At 38.0% G+C, this 21,611-nt stretch overlaps 2 protein-coding genes across 2 annotated transcripts in view; both read left to right on the forward strand.

Annotated features, from left to right (window-relative positions):
* The first annotated feature begins 8,752 nt into the window (after window positions 1-8,752).
* Window positions 8,753-18,464, forward strand: LOC143889926 (cytochrome b5). Its single transcript, XM_077394327.1, has 3 exons — window positions 8,753-9,034; window positions 17,706-17,772; window positions 18,025-18,464. The coding sequence occupies exons 1-3, from the start codon at window positions 8,948-8,950 to the stop codon at window positions 18,273-18,275; spliced, it is 405 nt and encodes a 134-aa protein (XP_077250442.1). The 5' UTR covers window positions 8,753-8,947; the 3' UTR covers window positions 18,276-18,464.
* A 2,616-nt stretch (window positions 18,465-21,080) lies between these two features.
* LOC143889927 (BSD domain-containing protein) overlaps window positions 21,081-21,611 on the forward strand; it is a 33,243-nt gene continuing 32,712 nt past the window's right edge. The window contains exon 1 of the mRNA XM_077394329.1: window positions 21,081-21,350. Coding sequence (XP_077250444.1) covers window positions 21,169-21,350 — 182 coding nt within the window. The 5' untranslated portion in view covers window positions 21,081-21,168. The remainder of the gene's footprint in view (window positions 21,351-21,611) is intronic.

A 21,611-nucleotide genomic window follows, 5' to 3' on the forward strand; every position in this document is an offset into this window, starting at 1 on the left:
ATTAAATGAATATGGTTACTTGCTTGGAGCCTTGGAGGTAGGGGTGTTCATTATTCGGTTAAAACATAATAACCGAACCAAACCGAACCGAATTGGTTCGGTCGGTTCGGTTTCGGTTTTTTTTATTTGGCAATTCGGTTATTCGGTTTCGGTTTCGGTTATCTCAAAAAAAAAATCATTTAACCGAAATAACCGAAATAATGATAAAAATCATTATTTTTTCAAAAAAAAGTGTGATATGGGCACTCCAGAGGATGATCAAAACCGTCCATTTGATTGATCACAACTTAATTAGGTTGTGCTCCAAAAATCATTTCGATTGGATGATCCTAGCCCTCCGATCAAAACCAAGATTTTGCTTTTTTCCCTCTTTATTAGAATTAATTTAAGAGAAAGTCAACTTGAAATACCAGAGAAATTATCTGATGCCCGACCGTGATGTCACGTCAAGGTGGTACGCCAGAGGTATCACCCTTGATATTTGATCCAACAGCAGCCTCTTAAAAAGTGATCTGCTGTTGGATCAAATATCAAGGGTGGCACCGCTTTGACGTTACTTCACGGTCGGGCATCATATAAAAACTCGGAATACCATATGGGTTTTCAGTTTTCTAATAGGGAAATGTTATCAGCACTATGTATTTTGATGAGGGCACTCCCCACTTTATTAGAAGTATGGTATGGACAGCACTATAGGATGATCCAAACCGTCCATTAGATGGGCCACAGCCTAAATAGGTTGTGCCCCAAAAATCATTTCCATAGGTTATAACCCTCCTATCTGAATGTTATAGTGTTGATCCTAACCCTCTGTAGATCGGAGGGTTAGGATCAACCTATGGAAATAATTTTTGGGGCACATTCTATTTAGGCTGTGGCCCATCTAATGGACGGTTTGGATCATCCTATTTTGTGGGCCACACCGTACTTCTAATAAAGTGAGGAGTGCCCTCATCAAAACACAGTAGTGCTGATAACATTTCACGAAAAATAATCTATCACATTGGACAATGTAAAATAATATCTAATTTCTTAGATGTGAAGGGGCATTTTGGTTAATTTCAATGGCAAACCCTAAGTTGGCAGTTAGAAAGTTTTGGTTGATGGGTGGGAATATATTGGAAAATGAGTCTTCCACATTTGGCTAGTTCATTTTCATGGATTTTTTTTTTCAAAATTATAATTTTCCTTATTTTCTAAGAAAACACATTCCTATGAAACTCTATATTATCTTCATGGAATTATTTTCCATAATTTTTACTACTTTCTTGCATTTGGCTAATTCATTTTCATGGATTTTTTTTTTCAAAATAAAAAATTTCCCTGTTTTCTAAGAAAACCGGATTCCTATTTAAGTTCTAAAGTTTTTATTTTTCATGTAATTATTTTTTCCATGTATTTTTTTCTATAATTTTTTCCGTAGATCCAAACGACAACTTTGTAGAAGATCCTAGGGCCGATTTGGCTTTTGAATTGGGGTTCTTTGATGATCCAAAACCGTTAATCATAGCCATTGAGGGTTTCACACTTTCACTCAAATGAATGGCTCAGATCATTTCTCTCATTTAGGGTTGTATAAAAGTTAAAACCCTAAAATGAGTTTGCTTTTCATTTGGTCCCTCATTTAGGATTTTTGCTGCTGCTAGGGTTTCCAATGAAGATGAAGAAAATGAGCGATCGTGGAGAGAAGAAAAAGGGGTTGGAGAGCAGAGGGTAAAGAAGATTTTCTTCTTCTTCTCCGTCGGAATAACCGGAATTCGGCACCATCGGCCTCACGAACAGCACCACCACCTCATCCTTTCCCTAACTCCCTCCTAGATCTAAGTCTAACATATCTCTAAACCAAAACCTACGGATCCCATCTCCATCTTCTACTCCATCTGATCCAAACCTCCTTCTCTTCTTCAAACCCTCTTCATAAAACCCTTATGCAAAACCTTAGAACATGACCTGTTCAACCCTAGCTAACTTTGGTTAGTTTCCATCCAGATCTAGACAAGCTAGTCTCGAATCCATCATTTCTGAGCATCGATCTGAGCTTTTGGGGCCAAGATCTCAAGGATCTTCTTCTTCTTCAAACCAATCTGAGCTTTTGGGGCAATTTCAAGAGGTAATTTTGACATCATTTGACACATGTACATCTTTTACATTGATGATTGAAAGTTTTCTTAAATTTGTGGCATCTTTTTTTTTTTAATGGCATCTTGACATACACTGAATTGTAGCTCTTATTTTACAACCATCTACTACTAGTTCTGCATTTCATCATTCCAAGCTCGGAAGCAGTGATTGAGTTTGTATTTGACCACGCGATATCAAGTAGTTCTTGGATGTGTAGGTACACATGCTATTTATCATTTTGTGAAGCTTAAAATTTTGCAATTAGATGCTAATGATAAAATGTCTTTTCAACGTGGACGTTCTCATCATAGAGCAGCTGTAACTGAATATGGTTAACCGGCGTTGCAATTTCAGCACTTCTTCCTGTGTGCAGCATATGTCGGTAATGTATTAATTTTGTTCTCAATGCTCATGTCTCATTTTTGTTTACAGATTCTTGTAGCAACAACATCTACGGATGGAAAATGCAAAAAATTTTCCACTTTCATCAAGGGTGTTGATTCAAGGTATGTCGAAATAAACTGTGTGGGCATTTTAATGTGAATCTGACTGAATATTTTCATTATATATTTTGTAATCCAAGCATCTAATATTGGTCCTGTTGATTCAGGGATTCAGGAACAAGCCTGCCTTCTGATTTGAAATTTGGAGAGGTACCATCATAAATAACCTTTCCTTTTTGCTATTATAAATGTTGTGTTCCTGTTCATTATTTTGAAATGCATGAACCTGTCCTTGTCTTGTCTATTAGGTCTGTCCATAGATGGTTTGTCTCTATTATCTTAATTAGTTTCTCATTATCTTTAAGAGTGGTAATAATTGTGTTGATGGTAGTGCAATTACTGAAACAGGGTAGTGCTCAACTCTGTGCCTTTTAGGCTGCTAAGAACAACCTTACCCAACATAACAATGTCTGAACCTCAGAATTTGGCTACTCCTGTGTCTAGTAGTGCTGATGCTACGACCCCTAGTTCAGTTGGTGTTAATATCATACCTCCTAATCATGGTACAAGTACTGATGCCCCTAGTAAAAGTGTTCCCCCACCTGTCACTGATGATTCGGATCCCAATCCTGAAAATGAACTAAAGCGTCGAAAGACTACATCAGTTGTATAGACAGAATTTACTAGGGAAGTAAAGGGTGGTGGAGTTATTGATGCCATTTGCATGCATTGCAAGAAAAAATTTGATGGGTCAAGTTCAAAAGGAACAACTCATTTGAAGAATCATCTCAAAACGTGTATTAAAAGGAAGCAAACGAACGACTTTACCCAATATTATCTTGGAAAAACTAGCAGTAGTAATGACCCATCTCCCAAATTAGCAATACATAAATTTGACCCAGCAGTTGAGAGGGCCTTGTACGCTAAGATGATTGCAAAACATGACTTTCCTTTTCTTATGGCGGAGTATGAGTACTTTCGGCTTTGGATTTCATATCGCATGCCTTCTTATAAATTTCGTTCAAGAAACACTGTAAAAATTGATTTGGTGGGTGTTAATAATGATGAGAAGACGAGGATTTATAAAGAGATTGAAAACACATCCTCCAGAGTTAGTCTCACTACTGATGGGTGGACAGCTGAACATCAAAACCGTGGGTATTTTTGTGTGACTTGTCATTATATTAATGAGGAATGGAAGTTGCACAAAAATTAATTTCTATTCATGTTGTTGAATACCCACATCGTGGTGACCGATTATGTGATTGGTTGAAGAATCGGATTTTGGAATGGAACATTGACTAGAAGTTATTTAGCATTGTAGTGGATAATGCTAGTGCTAATGGATGGATGTTGGATGGTATTAGAACATGGTTGAATAGTAAGGGATTACTTGTCCACTATGGTGACATGTTCCATATTCGGTGTTCGGCCCATATCGTGAATTTAATTATGAAGAAGGGGATGAAGGTCATTCATGGGTTAATTGAGGGAATTCGAAAAAGTGTCAAATATATAAATCACTCGCCATACAGAGATGAATTTTTTTGTCTTACATTGACTCAAACTCAGTTAACGACCAAAAAACGTGTGGGTTTGGATGTTGAGACGAGATGGAACTCTACATATGAGATGTTACGTGATGCTTTGGAGCTCAAAGAGGCATTTGAGCGTCTAACTGACTTAGATAATGAGTATAAGCTCCTACCCACTGAGGATGAATGGGAAATGGGAAAGAATATATGTGAATGTTTGAAACTATTTTATGAAGTGACTAAAAGACTTTCTGGTACTAAATATCCAACTGCCAACTTTTACTTCATTGAGGTGTGCAAAATTCGATTGACATTGAAGGAGTGGCAATTGAGTGATGTTGACTACATTCACAGGATGACATTTTTTATGCAAGATAAGTTTGATAAATATTGGGATGAATGTAGTTTGGTGCTAACAATTGCAATCATTCTTGATCCTCGGTATAAGATGCATATTGTTGAATATTTTTATGAGAAAATCTATGGTAGTTGTTTTGAAGTGTACAAAAATAAAGTCCGTAATGTCCTCCTTGAACTTTATTCAGAATATGATGACTCTTCACTTGAAGCTCCCTTTGGTTGTGGGGTTGGGGATCAAGTTGAGCGTTCATCTGGTTTAGTTGAAGCTTCTACTAAATCAAGCTTGGATTTTGGAGATTTTAGGAGGTTTGTTAAAGAGCGTTTCACTTTGTCATCCTTTGCTAAAAAGACAGAATTGGAGCAATACCTAGAAGAATCTTTGTTTCCATTCAACGAGGATGAAGCTCTTGCATTTGATATATTGCAGTGGTGGAGGCACTATGGAAAAAAATTTCCAACACTTTCAAAGCTTGCTCGAGATGTTTTGGCAATTCCAGCTTCCACAGTTGCATCGGAGACAACTTTTAGTAAAGCACGTAGAGTAATTGAGGATACACGTGCCTCATTAAATTCTGAAACGGTGGAAAGCTTACTTTGTACAAAAGATTGGTTACCACAACTAGACGGGCAAGTAAGTAAAGTACTAATTTAGTTTTTTGTTCTTAGTTTATAAGATAATTTTAACAATGACTGATTTTTTTTCTAATTTTAACAAAGATTGGTCCATGCTTTTGCAAGTTCCTTTGGACAGGTATATTCTACATTTCTAGCTTTACTTGTTATTTTATAAAATTGCTACGATGTGTTATATTCTACTTTTATAAAATTGTTATACATCTCTCTCTCTGTACATTTATGCCAATAATGCGTGTTATGCCATATTATAGGTTTATGTACATATCTACCTATATTAATTAAGAATGTGTCTTGGGGATTGATGTTGGTCTGTGGATGGACACTATGATCTTTTTGGTTCAAAAGTAGACAAACATTGTAATCATAGCTCCAGATTGATAGGTAGCTTTGATTGATTTGGAAAAGTAGCAATGGTTTGGCGTGTGGAGCATAATTGAAATTCAATTGCAAAGTTATTTGATTGTTTGCATTTTCCTTAGTTCCTGATCACAATGGTCAGATGAAGATGGAAAAATATAGTTAAAAAGGGATCAACTCTACATGTTTTCTGTCTTTCCATATGAACTTTTAACTCTTTTGGTGGAGTGCCTATTCATTATTGTTACCTTTTCATTCACACTGGTAATATTCTGTGAAGCCCTGATTGTACCAAAATGACAGAATATTATCCGGTTGCCAAGGTTGTTCCGTTTTCTTCAGAAGCCCTTGGCACAATTCATATCTGCTCTCAGAGCACCCAAGAGCAAAGAAGGCTATGCTTCCATTGGCGGTGGTTCACCTCTTCGACGGATAACTGACGCACAGGTATGATTTATGTAAACTTGCAGTTCCTTATGGTAACTTAATTTATTATGGATTTCTGTCCTTTGTTCAAAAACTGTAGCTGTCATTGGTTTTGATGCATATATTTTGCACTAGTTAAATAATGCATATATTTTGCACTAGTTAAATAATGCATATATTTTGCACTAGTTAAATAGTTCGTAATCTGGATAATATGTCCACAAATTTGCCCAAATACCAAACTGTTACCAAAACTCAAGTTTGTGTTGTCTTTTTTATTTTTCTGAGATTGGTGGTAAACTTCAACATGAATAATTACAAAGATCCTGAACAACAATAATAAATAAGCCATTGCAAGTCTGTCTTCATTTGCCTTTCCATAAACAACTGAAATTAAATTGCATTTTGATCAGCTTTAGAGAGCTGTTTATGACAAAAACGATTAATCTATACAACTGGTCAACAAAAGCCTGTCTATTTTGGTTGTCTGTTAAGTAATGGCTGGCTTTATGTGTATTGAGTTTTTTGTGATGGTAAACTAGGGTTGGGTCATTAGGAGATGTAGGTATCAGTTTTTTGTGTAGGTACCCAAGAATCAGTTAATTCCCACTAAACTTTTTCTTTCCTTTATCCCATTATATTTTCTGTTGTTTAGTGCTGATTTATTGCATTATAAAATTTGAGATAGATTGGTAATACAAGTTGTATGTTTTTCTCTTCATTCTTTGCAGTGATTATTCGTTTCATGTTGAAAAGCTTCCTACATATACCCAATATTATCTCTATGCCGGGTTATGTGTCCGTACAGGAGCTGTAACAATATCATACTTTGCAGAAGCTAGCTTGAGGACATGTTTTGATCTCCTCATGTTGGTAGAAATGAGGGTTCTGCTCCTGAACTATTTGTTTTGCATTGGCTACCACCATTGTAAAAGCAAAATGCTATCTTCTAATTCCCTCTATCGTCCCGTGCGATGCACGGGTTTCTTACTAGTATATATAAAGCACTTTTCTTTTGATACATAAGAATTGGTATCTGTAAATACTTGAATTGTATGTTTGTAAATTGTAATTTCTTCTTTATAATAATAGGTGTTCGGATTCGGATAATATAAATTTGGTTATTCGAATTCGAATTCGGATACAAATTCGGACATTCGGATATGATTTATCCGGATATGAATTCAGACATTCGGATACGGATTCGGACACTGAATTCGAATTCGGATTTAAATTCGGATATCCGTTTATGAATTCGAATTCGGATTTGAATCCGGATAATATCCGAATTCGAATAATATCCGTCGGACTTGAATTCGGTAACAAATTTTAATCATCCGTCGAATTCGGATACGGATACGGATACTGATTTTTGTAAACGAATTCGAATTCGGATATAGCACTATCCGATTCGAATTCGATCTGTTTACACCCCTACTTAGAACTCTATTCTCTCTCTCTCTCTCTCTCTCTCTCTATATATATATATATATATATATATATATATATGGGGAAAGTGATTGTGAGCGGCCCCTCATATAAGCTTATATGAGGTGACCGCTAAAAACATGGCGGGCCCACATTTTTGGGGTGATCCGAGCCGGTCATTTGATAGGCCCTGACTTAGATAGGGGGTGCCCAAAAATCAGCTACATAGGATCATCCCAACCCTTCAAACTGTGGAGGTGAAAGAGGGGAAAATGGGCGGGTATAAATCTGCCCATTTACCCGTCCATTTTCCCTCTTTCACCTCCACAGTACGAAGGGTTGGGATGATTCTATGGAGCTGATTTTTTGGGCACCCCTTATCTACGTGAGGGCCTATCAAATGACCGGCTCGGATCACCCCAAAAATGTGGGCCCGCTATGTTTTTAGCGGTCACCTCATATAAGCTTATATGAGGGGCCGCTCACAATCACTTTCCCCTATATATATATATATATATATATATATATATATATATATATATATATATATATATAGAGAGAGAGAGAGAGAGAGAGAGAGAGAGAGAGAGAGAGAGAGAGAACGGTTCCTACACACGTGTAGATAAGTTATCTATACACTAGCTTAAAATACAGTGGGGGCCTAAATTGTTTGGGTGATCCAAACCATTCATTTTTAAGGCCCTCACATAGATAGGGTGTTCACAAAAAATCAGATCTATAGGATCATCCTAACCATTCGAACTGTGGAGGCAAAAGATGGACTAATTTGTGAAGGTTTAAAGACATCCATTTTACATCCACAAATCGTAGGGTTGGGATGATCCTATGGATCTGTTTTTTTGCGGACACCCTATCTATGTGAGGGCCTTTTAAAGGGAATGGCTTGGATCACCCAAACAATGTGGGCCCTATATGAGAAAACGGTTCCGACACATTTGTGTAGATAAGTTATCTACACACTAGCTTAAATTACAATGGGGGCTCACATTGTTTGGGTGATCCAAGCCATTCCCTTTTAAAGGCCCTCACATAGATAGGGTGTCCACAAAAAAATAGATCCATAGGATCATCCCAACCATTCGAACTGTTGGGGCAAAAAATGGACTAATTTGTGAAGTCTTAAAGACATCCATTTTACCTCCACAAATCGTAGGGTTGGGATGATCCTATGGATCTGATTTTTTGTAGACACCCTATCTATGTGAGGGCCTTTAAAATGGATGGCTTGGATCACCCACAAAATGTGGGCCCCCACTGTATTTTTAAGCTAGTGTGTAGAGAATTCTCTACAGATATGTGTAGGAACCGTTTTCTCATATGAAATTAATGACATATGCGTTGCTAATTGGGCTGCTTCTTTCCGCGTAACCTACTATTTACCAAGGAAATAATATATTCTCCCCATTTTCTTCCTCGCGTAAAACCGTATCCTAAATTCCTAATTCCTAAATACAAGAGGAAGCTCGCTCGGATAAAAAACAGGGCGCGAATATATCCCTATTTACTACTAGTTTTTTTAGTAGACACCTATTTATTACTTGTTTTCTGCTCGTCTTTTGCGTTCTCATTTTCTCTCTCCTTTGTCTCTCTTTCTTTGTGTGGGAAGAGGAAGAAGAAGGCATGGGTACTGATGACAAGGTCTTTACATTAGAAGATGTTTCAAAGCACAAAACCAATAAGGATTGTTGGCTCATCATCAACGGAAAGGTATCAGGAACAGTTTTTTTTTGTTTTTTCTCTCGATCTAGATGGTTTTTACTTTTTACTTTTTATGATTTGTCTTAAATTCGAGATTCTATTGGTCGAATATTCTGGAACAGATCGGATCTATCACGATCGATTTACTGTGTTCATTTTCTTTCTCGATCTATATCTATTTTTCTTTTTAATCTTGATGATGATTTGTCTTAAATTGGAGATTCTATTGGTCGATTATTCTGGAACAGATCGGATCTATCACGATCGATTCGCTTTTTGTGTGTTTATTCTGTTACTCACTTCCTTTCTCGATCTAGATCGATTTTAGCTTCTTTTTTTTATGATTTGTTCTAAATATGAGATTCTATTTATTGATTATTCTGGAAGAGATCGGATCTGTTGCGATCGATTTTGCCTTATGTACCGTATATTTTGTTACATTTATCGATCTAGATCATTTTACTGTTTTTTTTTTTTAATGATTTGTCCTAAATCCGAGGTTCTATTTGTCCATTATTCAGGAACAGATCGGATCTGTTGCGATCGATTTCGCCTTATTTACCCTGTATTTTGTTACATTTATCGATCTAGATCGATTTTATTGTTTTTTTTTTTATGATTTGTCCTAAACATGAGATTCTATTGGTTGAATGTTCTGTAAAAGATCGGATCCATCACGATCGATTCGCCATGTGTGTTGTGCATTCTGTTACACATTTCCTTTCCCGACCTAGATCAATTTTACGTTTTTTTTTTTTTTTTTGATGATTTGTCATAAGCGTGAGATTCTATTGGTTGATTATTCTTAAACAGATCGGATCCATCACGATTGATTCTCTTTGTGCGTCGTGTGTTTTGTTACCTGGTCATCCTCCTTGGAAACGATCTGAAAGGATTTTTAGATGTTTGTCTTTTAAAGGATCTTTTCATTTTGTTTATTATTAAAAAAAAAAAAGAAGATCTTTTCATTTTGTTGGATCGTGGATCTGGATTTGATTTTATGGCTACCAGTTAGCCTGCATTCGGGTTTGTTTCTGCTCTGCCACTGTTCCTTTTCATTTTGTTGGATCGGTAGATTTGGATTTGATTTTACAGCGAGGTAGTTAGCCTGCTTTCGATCTGTTTGATCTGTTACGTGCCTAGATGGGTCCCGCTATAGTAGAATAAATTAGTTTTGATTTAAGATATGCCAGATCTTTGAAGATCTGTTTATTGGATTGCTTGTAAGGTAGATTAGGCAAGTAGGGTGGATTAGGTAACTAGGTTTGATTTGGATACTAGCCAAGGTTAGATTAGTCTTTATTTAGTTATTTCCATTGTTATCATAAGATCTTTCTAGATGATTCTATGTTTATCCCTTGAGTGTTTTATTTAAACACTCATTTGCTTTTCTATAATTTAATTAAGAAATTATCTTAGAATTGTTTCTTTTTGCACAAAGGAGGACTGATCCTTCCGTCGAAGTGGATCAAGAGGCTGGTCTTCCCTCTACGAAGATCAATCACTCTACGAACCATTCAGGTTCGTAACAAAAGATGGGAGAGGAGGGGGGGGGGGGGGGGGTGTCGCGGGGCAAAAGTTCTAGTGTTAAACCATTTCATGATTGTATTTATAAGTTGCATTTGAATATGGGACTGCCTAATCTCTTCGGGAGGTCTCTTAATGGAATGAAACGCATGTCTGATGTTCTCAAAGCTGGACTGGATTGGCTTTCTAACCCATAATATTTGACACATAGATCTTCCATAAAATATGTTGTGTTTTCAAAAGCATTTTTATCTTTATGTTCTGAATTCTTAATAAGAATGTGCCTAGCTTGCTGGATCGGGAATCTATGTAGTTTGAAATTTGGGTGGATGGGAATTATCAAAATTTTACCAGTAAAAATTGTGTGACTGGTTATAGTGATTTTTTTTTTGAAAGATAACTGGGTTATAGTGATTATGTCTGACACATATAATATAACTGGTTAGAAAACTGGTATAAGGTCATGAGGACATAGTTGCTTAATTTCCCATAAGTACCAGTAGCAACTGTTGTTTCCCCCCAGAGATAATAGTAGCAGCAAATTTTGTCGGTGATCATCTCTCCAATAATCATTTTAGCTCCCCAAAAACTATAGTTATGAAAACATCGACAAAAGTCTATTACCTATGAGTGGATCCAGACATTTTAAGTCATTCCTATACATTTTCTTGTGTGTTTTGACTTCTGTACATGTCTCCACCTATAGCGTTCATATAAGGGGGTTTGAGTTTTTCTGTCATATGTCATACATGATTTTTCCAGAAACCATCAGATCCAATGACATGAAACTATCCTTGTCCTTTATTGATTATAAGAGTATCTGAAACTTTCAAATCCAAGTGGGAAATATTTGGACATCCACTGGGCCTCCCTTTTTCATATGATACATTGTTGTTAACTTTTTTGTGATCCACTACCATTTAAATCCTAGAAGGATTTAAAAAAAAAAAAAAATGTCCTAGAAGGATTTTATTTGGGGCAATTGTACCAACTTCCATGATCCAATGCTAGTTATTTAGAGCTATGTTTTGTTTTCCTTCATAGAGGTCAGGTAAACTCATTGCATTTTGACTAGTTTGGGTTATAGGACTTTTCCATCCATGATACAACAACCCTTGGACACTGCCTTCTCCAATTTTAATATAATTTAGCTGATTCAACTTCAAAGGATGTGATGGTGGAAACTGGAAACCAATCCTTTTTTGGGGTTGACTACTATGGATTATTACTTCTAGTGTGAGAGCGTATCATTTTCATATTTGATCCAGGAGGACACGCTCACGTAGAGCTGATGCGAACTCGAGGTTGAGTTCTTCTCAAGAAAGGGAGAGTTGATGCAGTATTCTCCCTTGGCATTGTCCTAGATAGTCCTAGTTGTAGTTTTTGTTGAGAGTCTTCTTGTTGTATTTTTGTTACATTTGTTGTCCTAGTAGTCATTTTCTTTGTAAGTGATGTCATTTTAGTTTTTTTGGATCACTAGGGGGTAGTTTGGACATTTAAGGTTTCATCAGGGGCAGTTTAGATATTACTTGTAATGGGCTAGTCTATATAAAGCCCCTTCATGTCATTTTCACTAGTTTTTTGGATTTGAATTTGAGTTGTAGAGATTCTCATTGGAGAGAAATTTGAGAGAGAGCTTGTCTTCTCTCCTATATCCCATTTTTTTGGGAATTGAAAATTGAACATTAGTTTTTCTAATATTTTTCTCTTCTTCCATCCGATATCTCGTTTAATGCTAGATTATATCTCATATCTGATCCTTCTTGCGTCTCCTCGCAAGATTTGCATGGCGTTTTGTTGAAGTATTCAAAGAACCTCAAGAAAGAGTCAAGAAAAAGGCATGCAGTCCTCAAGAAGTTCAGATGTGTTATTTTTCGTTTATATGCTTCTGAATCCAGCTACATCATTGACTTCATTCATTTTAACCCCACATTTGTTCAATGCATTTGTCATTTTTGGTTTGAAAATGATGTTGATTATATGTTTTGTGAGTCGAAACAACAAACTCAACTCTTCAATGCTTATGCTATTATGTTTATGTATCTTAATTTAATTTATTATTATTTTGTACATGCTATTATGTTTACGTATCTTATATTTAGTTTATTATTATTTTGTACTTTGTATAGCTCTCCTGTCTCCTGAATTTTAGGAACCTCTGCTTTCCTGCCCCCACACATTAATCATCTCCCTCTCTCATGCTACTGATGGTGATTTTTTTTAAAGATAACAATTTCATTAAAACAAAACATAGTGGGACAAGACACACACATATGTTTAGTAACCCACAACAGATCACCCCCTCCCCCCCCTCCTTTCCGCACTACTACTGTTTCCTCATCGTAAGCATTGACAATCTCGACTTCCTCCTCCACCCCTTCTTGTGCTAGTTTATCCGCTTTTTCGTTGGCCGACCTCTTCATGTGCTGGAATTTTGGCCCGATTGTTTTGCACCAAATCCCTAATTTCTGAAATGATGCCTGCTATCTTCCATGGTCCCTTGCCATTCAAAAAAAAATAAAATCCTTTCATGGTCTTGTAGCCCAAGCTAAGACATTTGCTGAATCTCCTTCAATGATTACATGTCCATACCTTGCATTTGCATACCATCTTAAGCCCCAAACAAGAGATCTAGCTTCAGCCTCATTTGCATCACAAATCCCTGCTGAACCGGAGTAGGGCACCAATACTCCCCCACTTGAATCCCAGAGAATGCCCCCAATACCCGCTCATCCCGGTTCCCTCTTGAGCGGACATCAAAGTTTAATTCAGTTATAGGCTATATCATGAGTACAAGTTGTTAAAATGTCTCCATTGCTATAACATGAGAACAAGTTGTTAACTTTTCCCCAAGAGATGAGGTTAATTTTAATTTCTAGTGAAATTCTTCTCCAACTTCTCTCCTTTTTTTTTCTTTGAAGATGCGGTTGTTTCTCTCCTTCCAAATGTGCTAAATTAGTGCCCAAGGCACTAATTTCCACAAAGTCTGTCCCACATCACCAAACGGACCACCGCTCCAATGTATTATGTTACTTTTTATAGAACTTTGAAGTATATTTGACAGACCGAAATGCTTGATAGTATCCTGCCATAGCCTATAGGAAAACGGGCATTGAATGAATAGATGATTTAGCGAATCTTCCTTCTTCTTACAAAAGATGCACCAACTCACTAGCTTAGTTATCTTCTTTTAAGGTCCTCACATGTATTGATCTTTTCGTTTGCCACCGTTCATGCAAACACCATCACTCTTGGTGGGGCTATTGATTTCGAAACTCTTGTGTAATGAGATCCTTCCCTATTTTCCGAGTTCAAACTGTAGAAAAAGAACAAACAGAAAATACCTTGAACTTCATGGGTCCACAATATACGGTCAGGTAGGCTGGGGAGCAATAATAAGAACTAAGAAGGCCAAGTAAGGAGGATAAGCTGGCAATGTCACAATTTTTGAGGTTTCTCCTAAGTCTAATGTCCCATGACACATTCCCCTTCCTCCCCTATACATATAACCACGGACTGTTGCCTCTCTATTGGTCGCTAACTAGTATAGTTTCGGAAATACATGGAACAAACAAGACTCACCTAGCCGAATGGGGCAGGGCTAAAAAAAAATGCAAAGCGCGGAACAAGCTATTGTTTGGTGAAGTAAAGGACTAGATTAGTCCATTTTTTTTTTCCCGTTAGAGGGGTATTTTGTCCTTATAGTTTAGTAGAATTAGGATAAACAGAGGAAGCTATTGTCATTTTAGGGGACTTTACAGATTTGAGATATGAACTTGCAGTTTGCTGGGAATTTCTTTGGAGCTTGCTGCTGAGAGCAGGAATCTTTGTTGAAGAACAAGGAACGGGTATTGAGTGTAGTTCTGCCTCCCCTTCTTCATATATCCATTGATCTTGTTGGACGCAAGAATATTTTTTTCGTTGAATTCAAAGCACACTTTTGTTCCCTTGATAGCGCTCAAGCTTGGGTTTGAGTCACCTCTGTTTAGGTTTGTTAATTCACTAGGATCTCATGTTATTTGGCCATTTCTGCTAGTTATAATGTCAAAATTCATTCCAATGCATGTATGGAGCCATCCTTCTATAAAATTACTGTAGCATTGAATTGAATTTGTGCTGTATTGAATTACCACGATTTCAGTCATAAGATGCATTACAGATCTTCACTTGTTAGATAGGAGTCATCTTCATCACCGACTGAGTTGATGAAATCAGCTCATTAACTGAATTTTGGTGGATGAACTTGAACTTGGAGAGTAAACACCCCTGTTACTGGTTTACTGGTCATAAGCGAACTTGGATGGGATTAAATTCAGAGGAGCCATTTTCTTTGTGGACATGGATTTCAGGTCTTAGCAGACGTGAAGAGTTATCTGCATTAGAGACGCCTTTTTTTTATGGCAGAAGTTGTGTTACAAAATGTGGATGTGGGTCAAAATGTGGCCAAAGTAAATATAGTCGACTTGGCATGACGAGGTTGGGTATTCTGTTGATGCAGTCATAACTTGGGAGAGTCAAAGAAGTTTTGATTGACTTTCTAAGAAAAAATGCGGACTTGGTCAAGAATGTGGCCAAGGTAAAAGGGAGTCGACTTGGGGGGAGTCCATGATGACACGGGGGAGTTTGGAAACTATGACCAGAAGACCAGTTCTGGATCAGATCTAAATACCAGTCATGAGTTACACCACTTCGGACCCCTTGAGTGAATTGAATTGAACTGATTGGCTGCTACTGCATATTGGCTATATCTATCTGGGAGGATTTATTTTGGAAAAGGGTCCAAAAAACAAGTTTGTTCAAGTTCCTCTCCTATTCAGTGCACTGATCTCAATTGGGATGCAATACCACCGTTGGGTATTGATTGCGTGGCAGTCCCTGGTGTGCTTGAAACTCCGGATATATAATGTTCCACAAACAGCAGCTTCCCCGTTCATTCCAGTTGAGGAGATTCATCTTGCCAAAATGAGAACTCAGCCTGTCCTGAGATTTGAACCTGGATAGCCTTGTAGTTGTTTTCTGGAATGTGGTGAATCACCTACTCATTATCATGCCAATCCGGTGTAAAGTGACGACCGAAGGACCGGGGTAGGATTGTGGAATTGGATTTACTCGTTTCATTCACCAGAGAATTCGGGAGAGCATTTGGGACTGAGCCTTGGTCTGAATTCATGGCACGCCTATCTGAATACAGCTATGAGAGAGCCAAATTTGGCATGCTAGTGAGTCTCCTTCAAGCCCCTGGTTCCCCGGTTGAGCTTAAATTCTTACCAATTTAGTTCAGGATTGAGCATATTCCCTGGACTGGTCGGTTCTGGGGTGCAGTGGCAAATTAATTAAATTCCAGGCCTTTGCCCGGGTAGTCCCTAGTTGGATGCTAAATCAGCAGAAGCCTAGTCAGCCCCAAGGTCTGCTTCACAGTGGAACCATTTTTAATAGAAACCTGTTAATGAAGGCGGCCTCATATTAGGTAGCTCATTTATCATCAATTGTAGGAGCAGACGTGTATGGAAATCATATCACTACTAGTCTTAATTCCTATTTGGAATAGGATCTGATGCCATCTGATTGTCAGCGACCGAGGGCCACATGTCTAAAGTCCAACGGTAGGTGGGTGAAATTTGGACGAGGTACTGGATTTGAGCACTGTTTACCTATTCCATCTGTCCCACCATCAGAAGATCATGTTTCCCCCGATTACAAACCAGCAAGCTAATCCTTGTCAACCTTAGTCCTTAGCCACTTTCGGCTATAGCGGATAGAAGAATAGTCCTGGGATAGGACTGCAGCATTGTGATACCTGGGATGGTGTTTACTCATTGGCTTGCAACCCATTCCAGTGAAGTCCCTGCACCCTCAGCTGAATTGAGTCTCCAAATCGTTGCAGCCAAGTCTACCTCACTCTGCCATCCGACATTGACAGATTGAGTCCAATCCGGCCCTGTCATATTTTGTTTCAGAACTGATCTAGCCTACATCACCAAAGATCTACTCAAAACCTTTTCCCCTTCCTCTCTCTAAATCTAACGAGTGAATCATAGTGGACTCGAGGGACACAAATTGACTTCCATGCACCAGTACTTTTTAGTTGCACTTGCTTCCTACTGACCCGAACATGAGGGTGAATTTTGTCTTGGAGGTAGTGTGCGACATTGAAGCTAGGGTAATCAAAGGTTCAGTTAGAGGATTGCTGTGCCCGCAAATAAATCGCATAAAGTTGTGAAGCTGTCAATGATATGCCATCATGATTCATCTGTCAAATGATTCAACAAGAAATCAAGAAAAAATGAGGTAAAATTGACTGAAATTTTGCATCTCTGAGCTGCTGTTGCATGGAAAAACTGTTCAATTGGATTCCGTTTCCTATAACACTGCTATTCATTCTACCAGTGACACTTAGTTCACCCTCTAGTAGCTACCATCAACTTTGATAAGAATAAGTAAGCTACCGGGAAACCGCATAGACTCACCCGACTAAACACTGTGGTAGTTAAAGAGAAACCAGACTAAATACTGTGGTAGTTAACGAGAAATGTACTGGCTCAGATGACACTCAAGCACCAGCCTTATACTAAACAATAGCATTGATGAACCTTCTATAAACGACATGCTATATTTAGGCAGATAAGACATTCAAGCATGTGGTCCATAGGGAAACAATATGATAGAAGGACTCGATATCTCTAAACTAAAATTACCATTAAAAAAGAAATCTCTAAACGAAAATTTGCATCTGAGCTGTTTAAAATATTGGCCCTGTTTGTTTTGGATTTTGAGAACCAATTGTGAGTCGAAAACTGATTATTGACTCAAAAGCAAACATATTTTGCTTTCAGTATTCAGTTTTGGATTAACAATTGGTTCTCAAAATCCAAAACAAACAGGGCCTTAGTAAATGAGTGAACAGTGGGATTGGTGGAGGCAGTTGTAGCTGATCTTCCTCATCACGTGTTACCTTGAGACCAATATTGAGGAGGTCCTCAGCTTGCCTTCTCTTTTCATCCAACTTTATGTTGACATCTCATTGATTTACCTTGAAACTAATATTGAGGAAGTCCTCAGCTTGCCTTCTCCTTTCATCCTACTCTGTGTTTGATAATAGCTCGTTGATTTTTCCTTGATTGTACTCTTATTGCACACAAATATATTGGGACAGGTGTATGATGTGACAAAATTCTTGGAAGACCATCCTGGGGGAGATGAGGTTTTGTTATCAGCAACCGGTAAACTTATTCTACTTCTAACAATTAACTTCAAACACATTCATGCTTTTGTTTGTAGAGGTGTCAATGGTTTGAACTCAATTAAAGGTTTGGCTAAACATTGAATAGCTCGAATCCCGATCTGGTCTGATTACAAGATGAATTTTGGATCTGATTAGCACGTGGATCCGGCCCATCGACACCCACAATTATTTCCTTTCTTTTCCAAAAATGAGGTGATATTTTTGCATGAACCCTTCTCTGGTTTGGCAGGAAAGGATGCAACTGATGACTTTGAGGATGTTGGGCACAGTACCAGTGCAAGAGCAATGATGGATGAATACTATGTCGGTGAGATTGACACATCAACCATCCCATCCAAAACCAAATACACTCCTCCCAATCAGCCTCATTACAACCAGGACAAGACCTCTGAATTCGTCATCAAGCTTCTTCAGTTCCTGGTTCCCCTGGCAATATTGGGCTTGGCTGTTGGCGTCCGATTCTACACAAAATCAGCATAAGTTATTCCATTCAGGTAGGAATGCAAGTGATTGATAGATATTCACAATATGTTGTTAGTGAGAAGACTTGTTTTGATTATCTTTTAGGTTGTTGGGTTTGCTACTCAGTGAGAGTGGTCTGACTATGGTAACTCTTATGATTGTTCTTTCCTCTCTGACACAATATTACAACTCCTTTAGCTTCCCTTATTTTACGTTCTCTTGACAGGGGTGGGGTTGAATTGTTATTTTTTTAAATTTTTTTACCTTTTTCAATTTCACCTTTATAGCTGTCTGGAAAATTCCGCCTCTGACAGCGGCATTGGTGGAGACAGGTGACCAGCAAGTTTAACATCATTCAACTGTAACTATTTTCCTCTCGTGTAGCCTACGAGCGGATTTTGGTCAAGCTTCCATGATTTTTGCCAAGCGGGGGCAAGATCGTAAGAATTTGCAGATTCTATTTTTTTCATGAATAATTTGAAATAACTGGATATTAATCCTGCTATGAAAATGACTAAGGGGCCGTTTGGATATGCAGATTTTAGAATCTTGGATTTCCTCAAAATCGTAGGTGGGAGACGAGAGAAGAAGCACACCAGCCATCATTTTCATCTTTTTCAGATTTCTCGCCCTTCTTTCCGTCAGCAAGAGAGTAGGAGATCATCCCATGTTTCCATGTTTTAGAAATCTCAGGATGGGGGAGAGACCTGCGATTTCTAAAACCTGGATTTCTTACTTAAAATCTGAGGTTCTAAAGATAAACGAAGCAAATGGTCTGCTTCTTCTCTTGTTTCCCATTCAAGATTTTGAGGAAATCCAAGATTCTAAAATCCGCGTATCCAAATGCCCCCTAAGGGGGTTATTTCTTTTTTTATTTGTAAACCTCTCGGCTGATCGGTTTTGGACCATTCACCAACTTCTGGTTGCTGGTTGGACTTTACTTGCTGTTTGGACCAGATGCCCAGATGAGGTATGGACCAGATGCCCAGGTGAGGAATGGAATCACACTTTACTTGCTGTTTGGATCAGAGCAGTGATCTGATCACTTAGATCAAGGTTTTTAAATTTGCTGGGCATGTTCTTTAACCCTTCTCCTTAGTGCTTCGGCGCTTTTCTATCTGAAGAATGAAAAAAATGCTGAAAATGGCGTTCAGCAACCCTGGCTTGTTCTGCCCTCGGTGCTCCAAATCCTCTTTGAAAGTTGAAATGATGTTTATGGCAGTGTTTTTGGGAAACAAAGCAAGGTGGGTCAGTGTGATTCCATTCTGTCCATTTTGCCTGCTCTGAGAAAGAAGAATGGGAAGCATCAAAGAATGCACAACTTATGTAACTGATCTACTCTTCGTGCCATCACCGAAAGAGCCATCTGAATTGGTAGTTTTAGATTTTGAAGAAAAACCGGAAAAGAAAGAAACAATTCAAAAAGAGAAAGGAAAAGAATGAGAAGCTAATAATGAACATGCAAAGCGACAGAGCAAAGTCGAAAAAATAGAAGAGGTAAATGGAATTTTTTTATCACAATTCCCCAACTGCTCAGCAGCCAATTGAAAAGCGTAAAACAGCCAATTTAAATTGTACAGAATTTAGGCATATGAACCACAAAAAAGGATAAATGTTGGCCCAAAGAGGTGCATCCAAATTCGATAGAAGCGCGGAAAGGGGTCGTGAGGTTGGGGCCCAACAACTAAGGGTTTGTTCGTTTGAGATTATGACAACCGATTGAGTGCTAAACCAATTTTTGGATTTGAATTTAAACTAATCTGAGTCCGATAATTGGCACCCATAATCGGTTGTAATCTTTAAACGAACACGGCGCAAATGGTTTAGTTCTTCAAACAACGCGGGCTTTATTGTATTTTTCAAAATAGATGCACACTTGTATTCTGCTCGCAATATATTCGAAGGCCAACTTATTATATATGGTACATTACGTGCATACATCCTATAATGCATGTTCTTTTAGAAAATTCATTGGGCTCACTTTGTTCAAAGATAAAACCATTCATTTTTTGAACCTCAACGTAAATAGGTTGTGCCCTAAAATCATCTCAATTGGACAACACCATATATAAATCTCTACGCATTGAAGAGTTTAGCATAATCCAAGGAGATGATTTTTGGGGCAAAGCCTGTTTAGGTTAGTTTGCAACAAATGATGGGTTTGATCTTCAAACAAAGTGAGCGAAAGTGAGTTTTTTTTTAAATAAAAAATTACACTATTTGATGTATTCACCTTCTTCAGAGATATAAACCATTCATTGTTGAGCCCCACTATGGGTTCATTTTCAAAGAGAGAAGAGAGAGTAGTACTAGAAGGTGGGGCCTTATCATTCAAAGATGACCAAAGGTTCATGGACAGGGAGAGATATGAACTAAGGGTGCAACTCTGCTTGATTTATGGGAACTTGGGTTTAGTTTTTACCAAAAAATTTGGGCCGAGTTCGGGTTGATTCCAACTCATTTGTTTCAGCAAAAGCTTAACCCGACTCAACTATGTCCGTCCACCCTCTTCATAGCTGAGATGAAAAAACGTGCCTTTTAATGAGATTAATCCAGCCGTTCACAAGTCACAAAAGAGTGAGACTTATGTGAAGTGAAAGTGAAAGTGAAAGTGAAACAACCTCTATTCTTTGGGAAATGTTATCAGCACTACTGTATTCTGATGAGGGCAGTCCTCACTTTACTAAAATTACGGTATGGCCCGCACCATAGAATGATCCAAACTGTCCATTAGATGGGCCACAGCCTAAATAGGTTGTGCCCAAAAATCATTTTCATAGGTTGATCCTAGCCCTCTATAGATCGGAGGGTTAGGATCAACCTATGGAAATAATTTTTGGGGAACAAGAACAATTAATCTTGCGTTTATGCTAGAGAAAAGAAATAAACAAAAGAAAGGGTGGTGGAAGGGATGGATTCCTCTTCCTCGTGGATCCGAAGGATCTTTTGGAAGAATTCGGAGCCAGTTGTGGATCCGATGAGGGTCGAAGAAGGGGCGATCCTCCAAGAATACGGTGTGACAGAGCAACTGAGAGATTTTGTCAAGGGTTTCACTTTGGAAACCTTCAAGGATTTTCCCCTTCCAACTTCAAGGTATCTGACTAATCATTTCAGTTTTAAGTTATTGAAAGAATGCTTGAAAGATGAATTGGGTCTTGTTCTTGGGTCTTTAATTTTAATTAATTTAAGTCTATGAGGGTACCCCGCTAATCATTTCAGTTGAAGTTCTTGAAAAAATGCATGAAAGATGAATTGGGTCTTGTTCTTGGGACATTAATTTTAGTTAATTAAAGTCAATTAGGGTACCCGTGTTGCGGGCCGAAACCCACCGCCAATAACACCAGCCGATCAACC

Source organism: Tasmannia lanceolata, unplaced genomic scaffold, assembly GCF_043159265.1.
Source record: "Tasmannia lanceolata isolate RefF3 unplaced genomic scaffold, GAP_Taslan_0.1 ptg000013l, whole genome shotgun sequence".
NCBI classification, from domain to species: domain Eukaryota; kingdom Viridiplantae; phylum Streptophyta; class Magnoliopsida; order Canellales; family Winteraceae; genus Tasmannia; species Tasmannia lanceolata.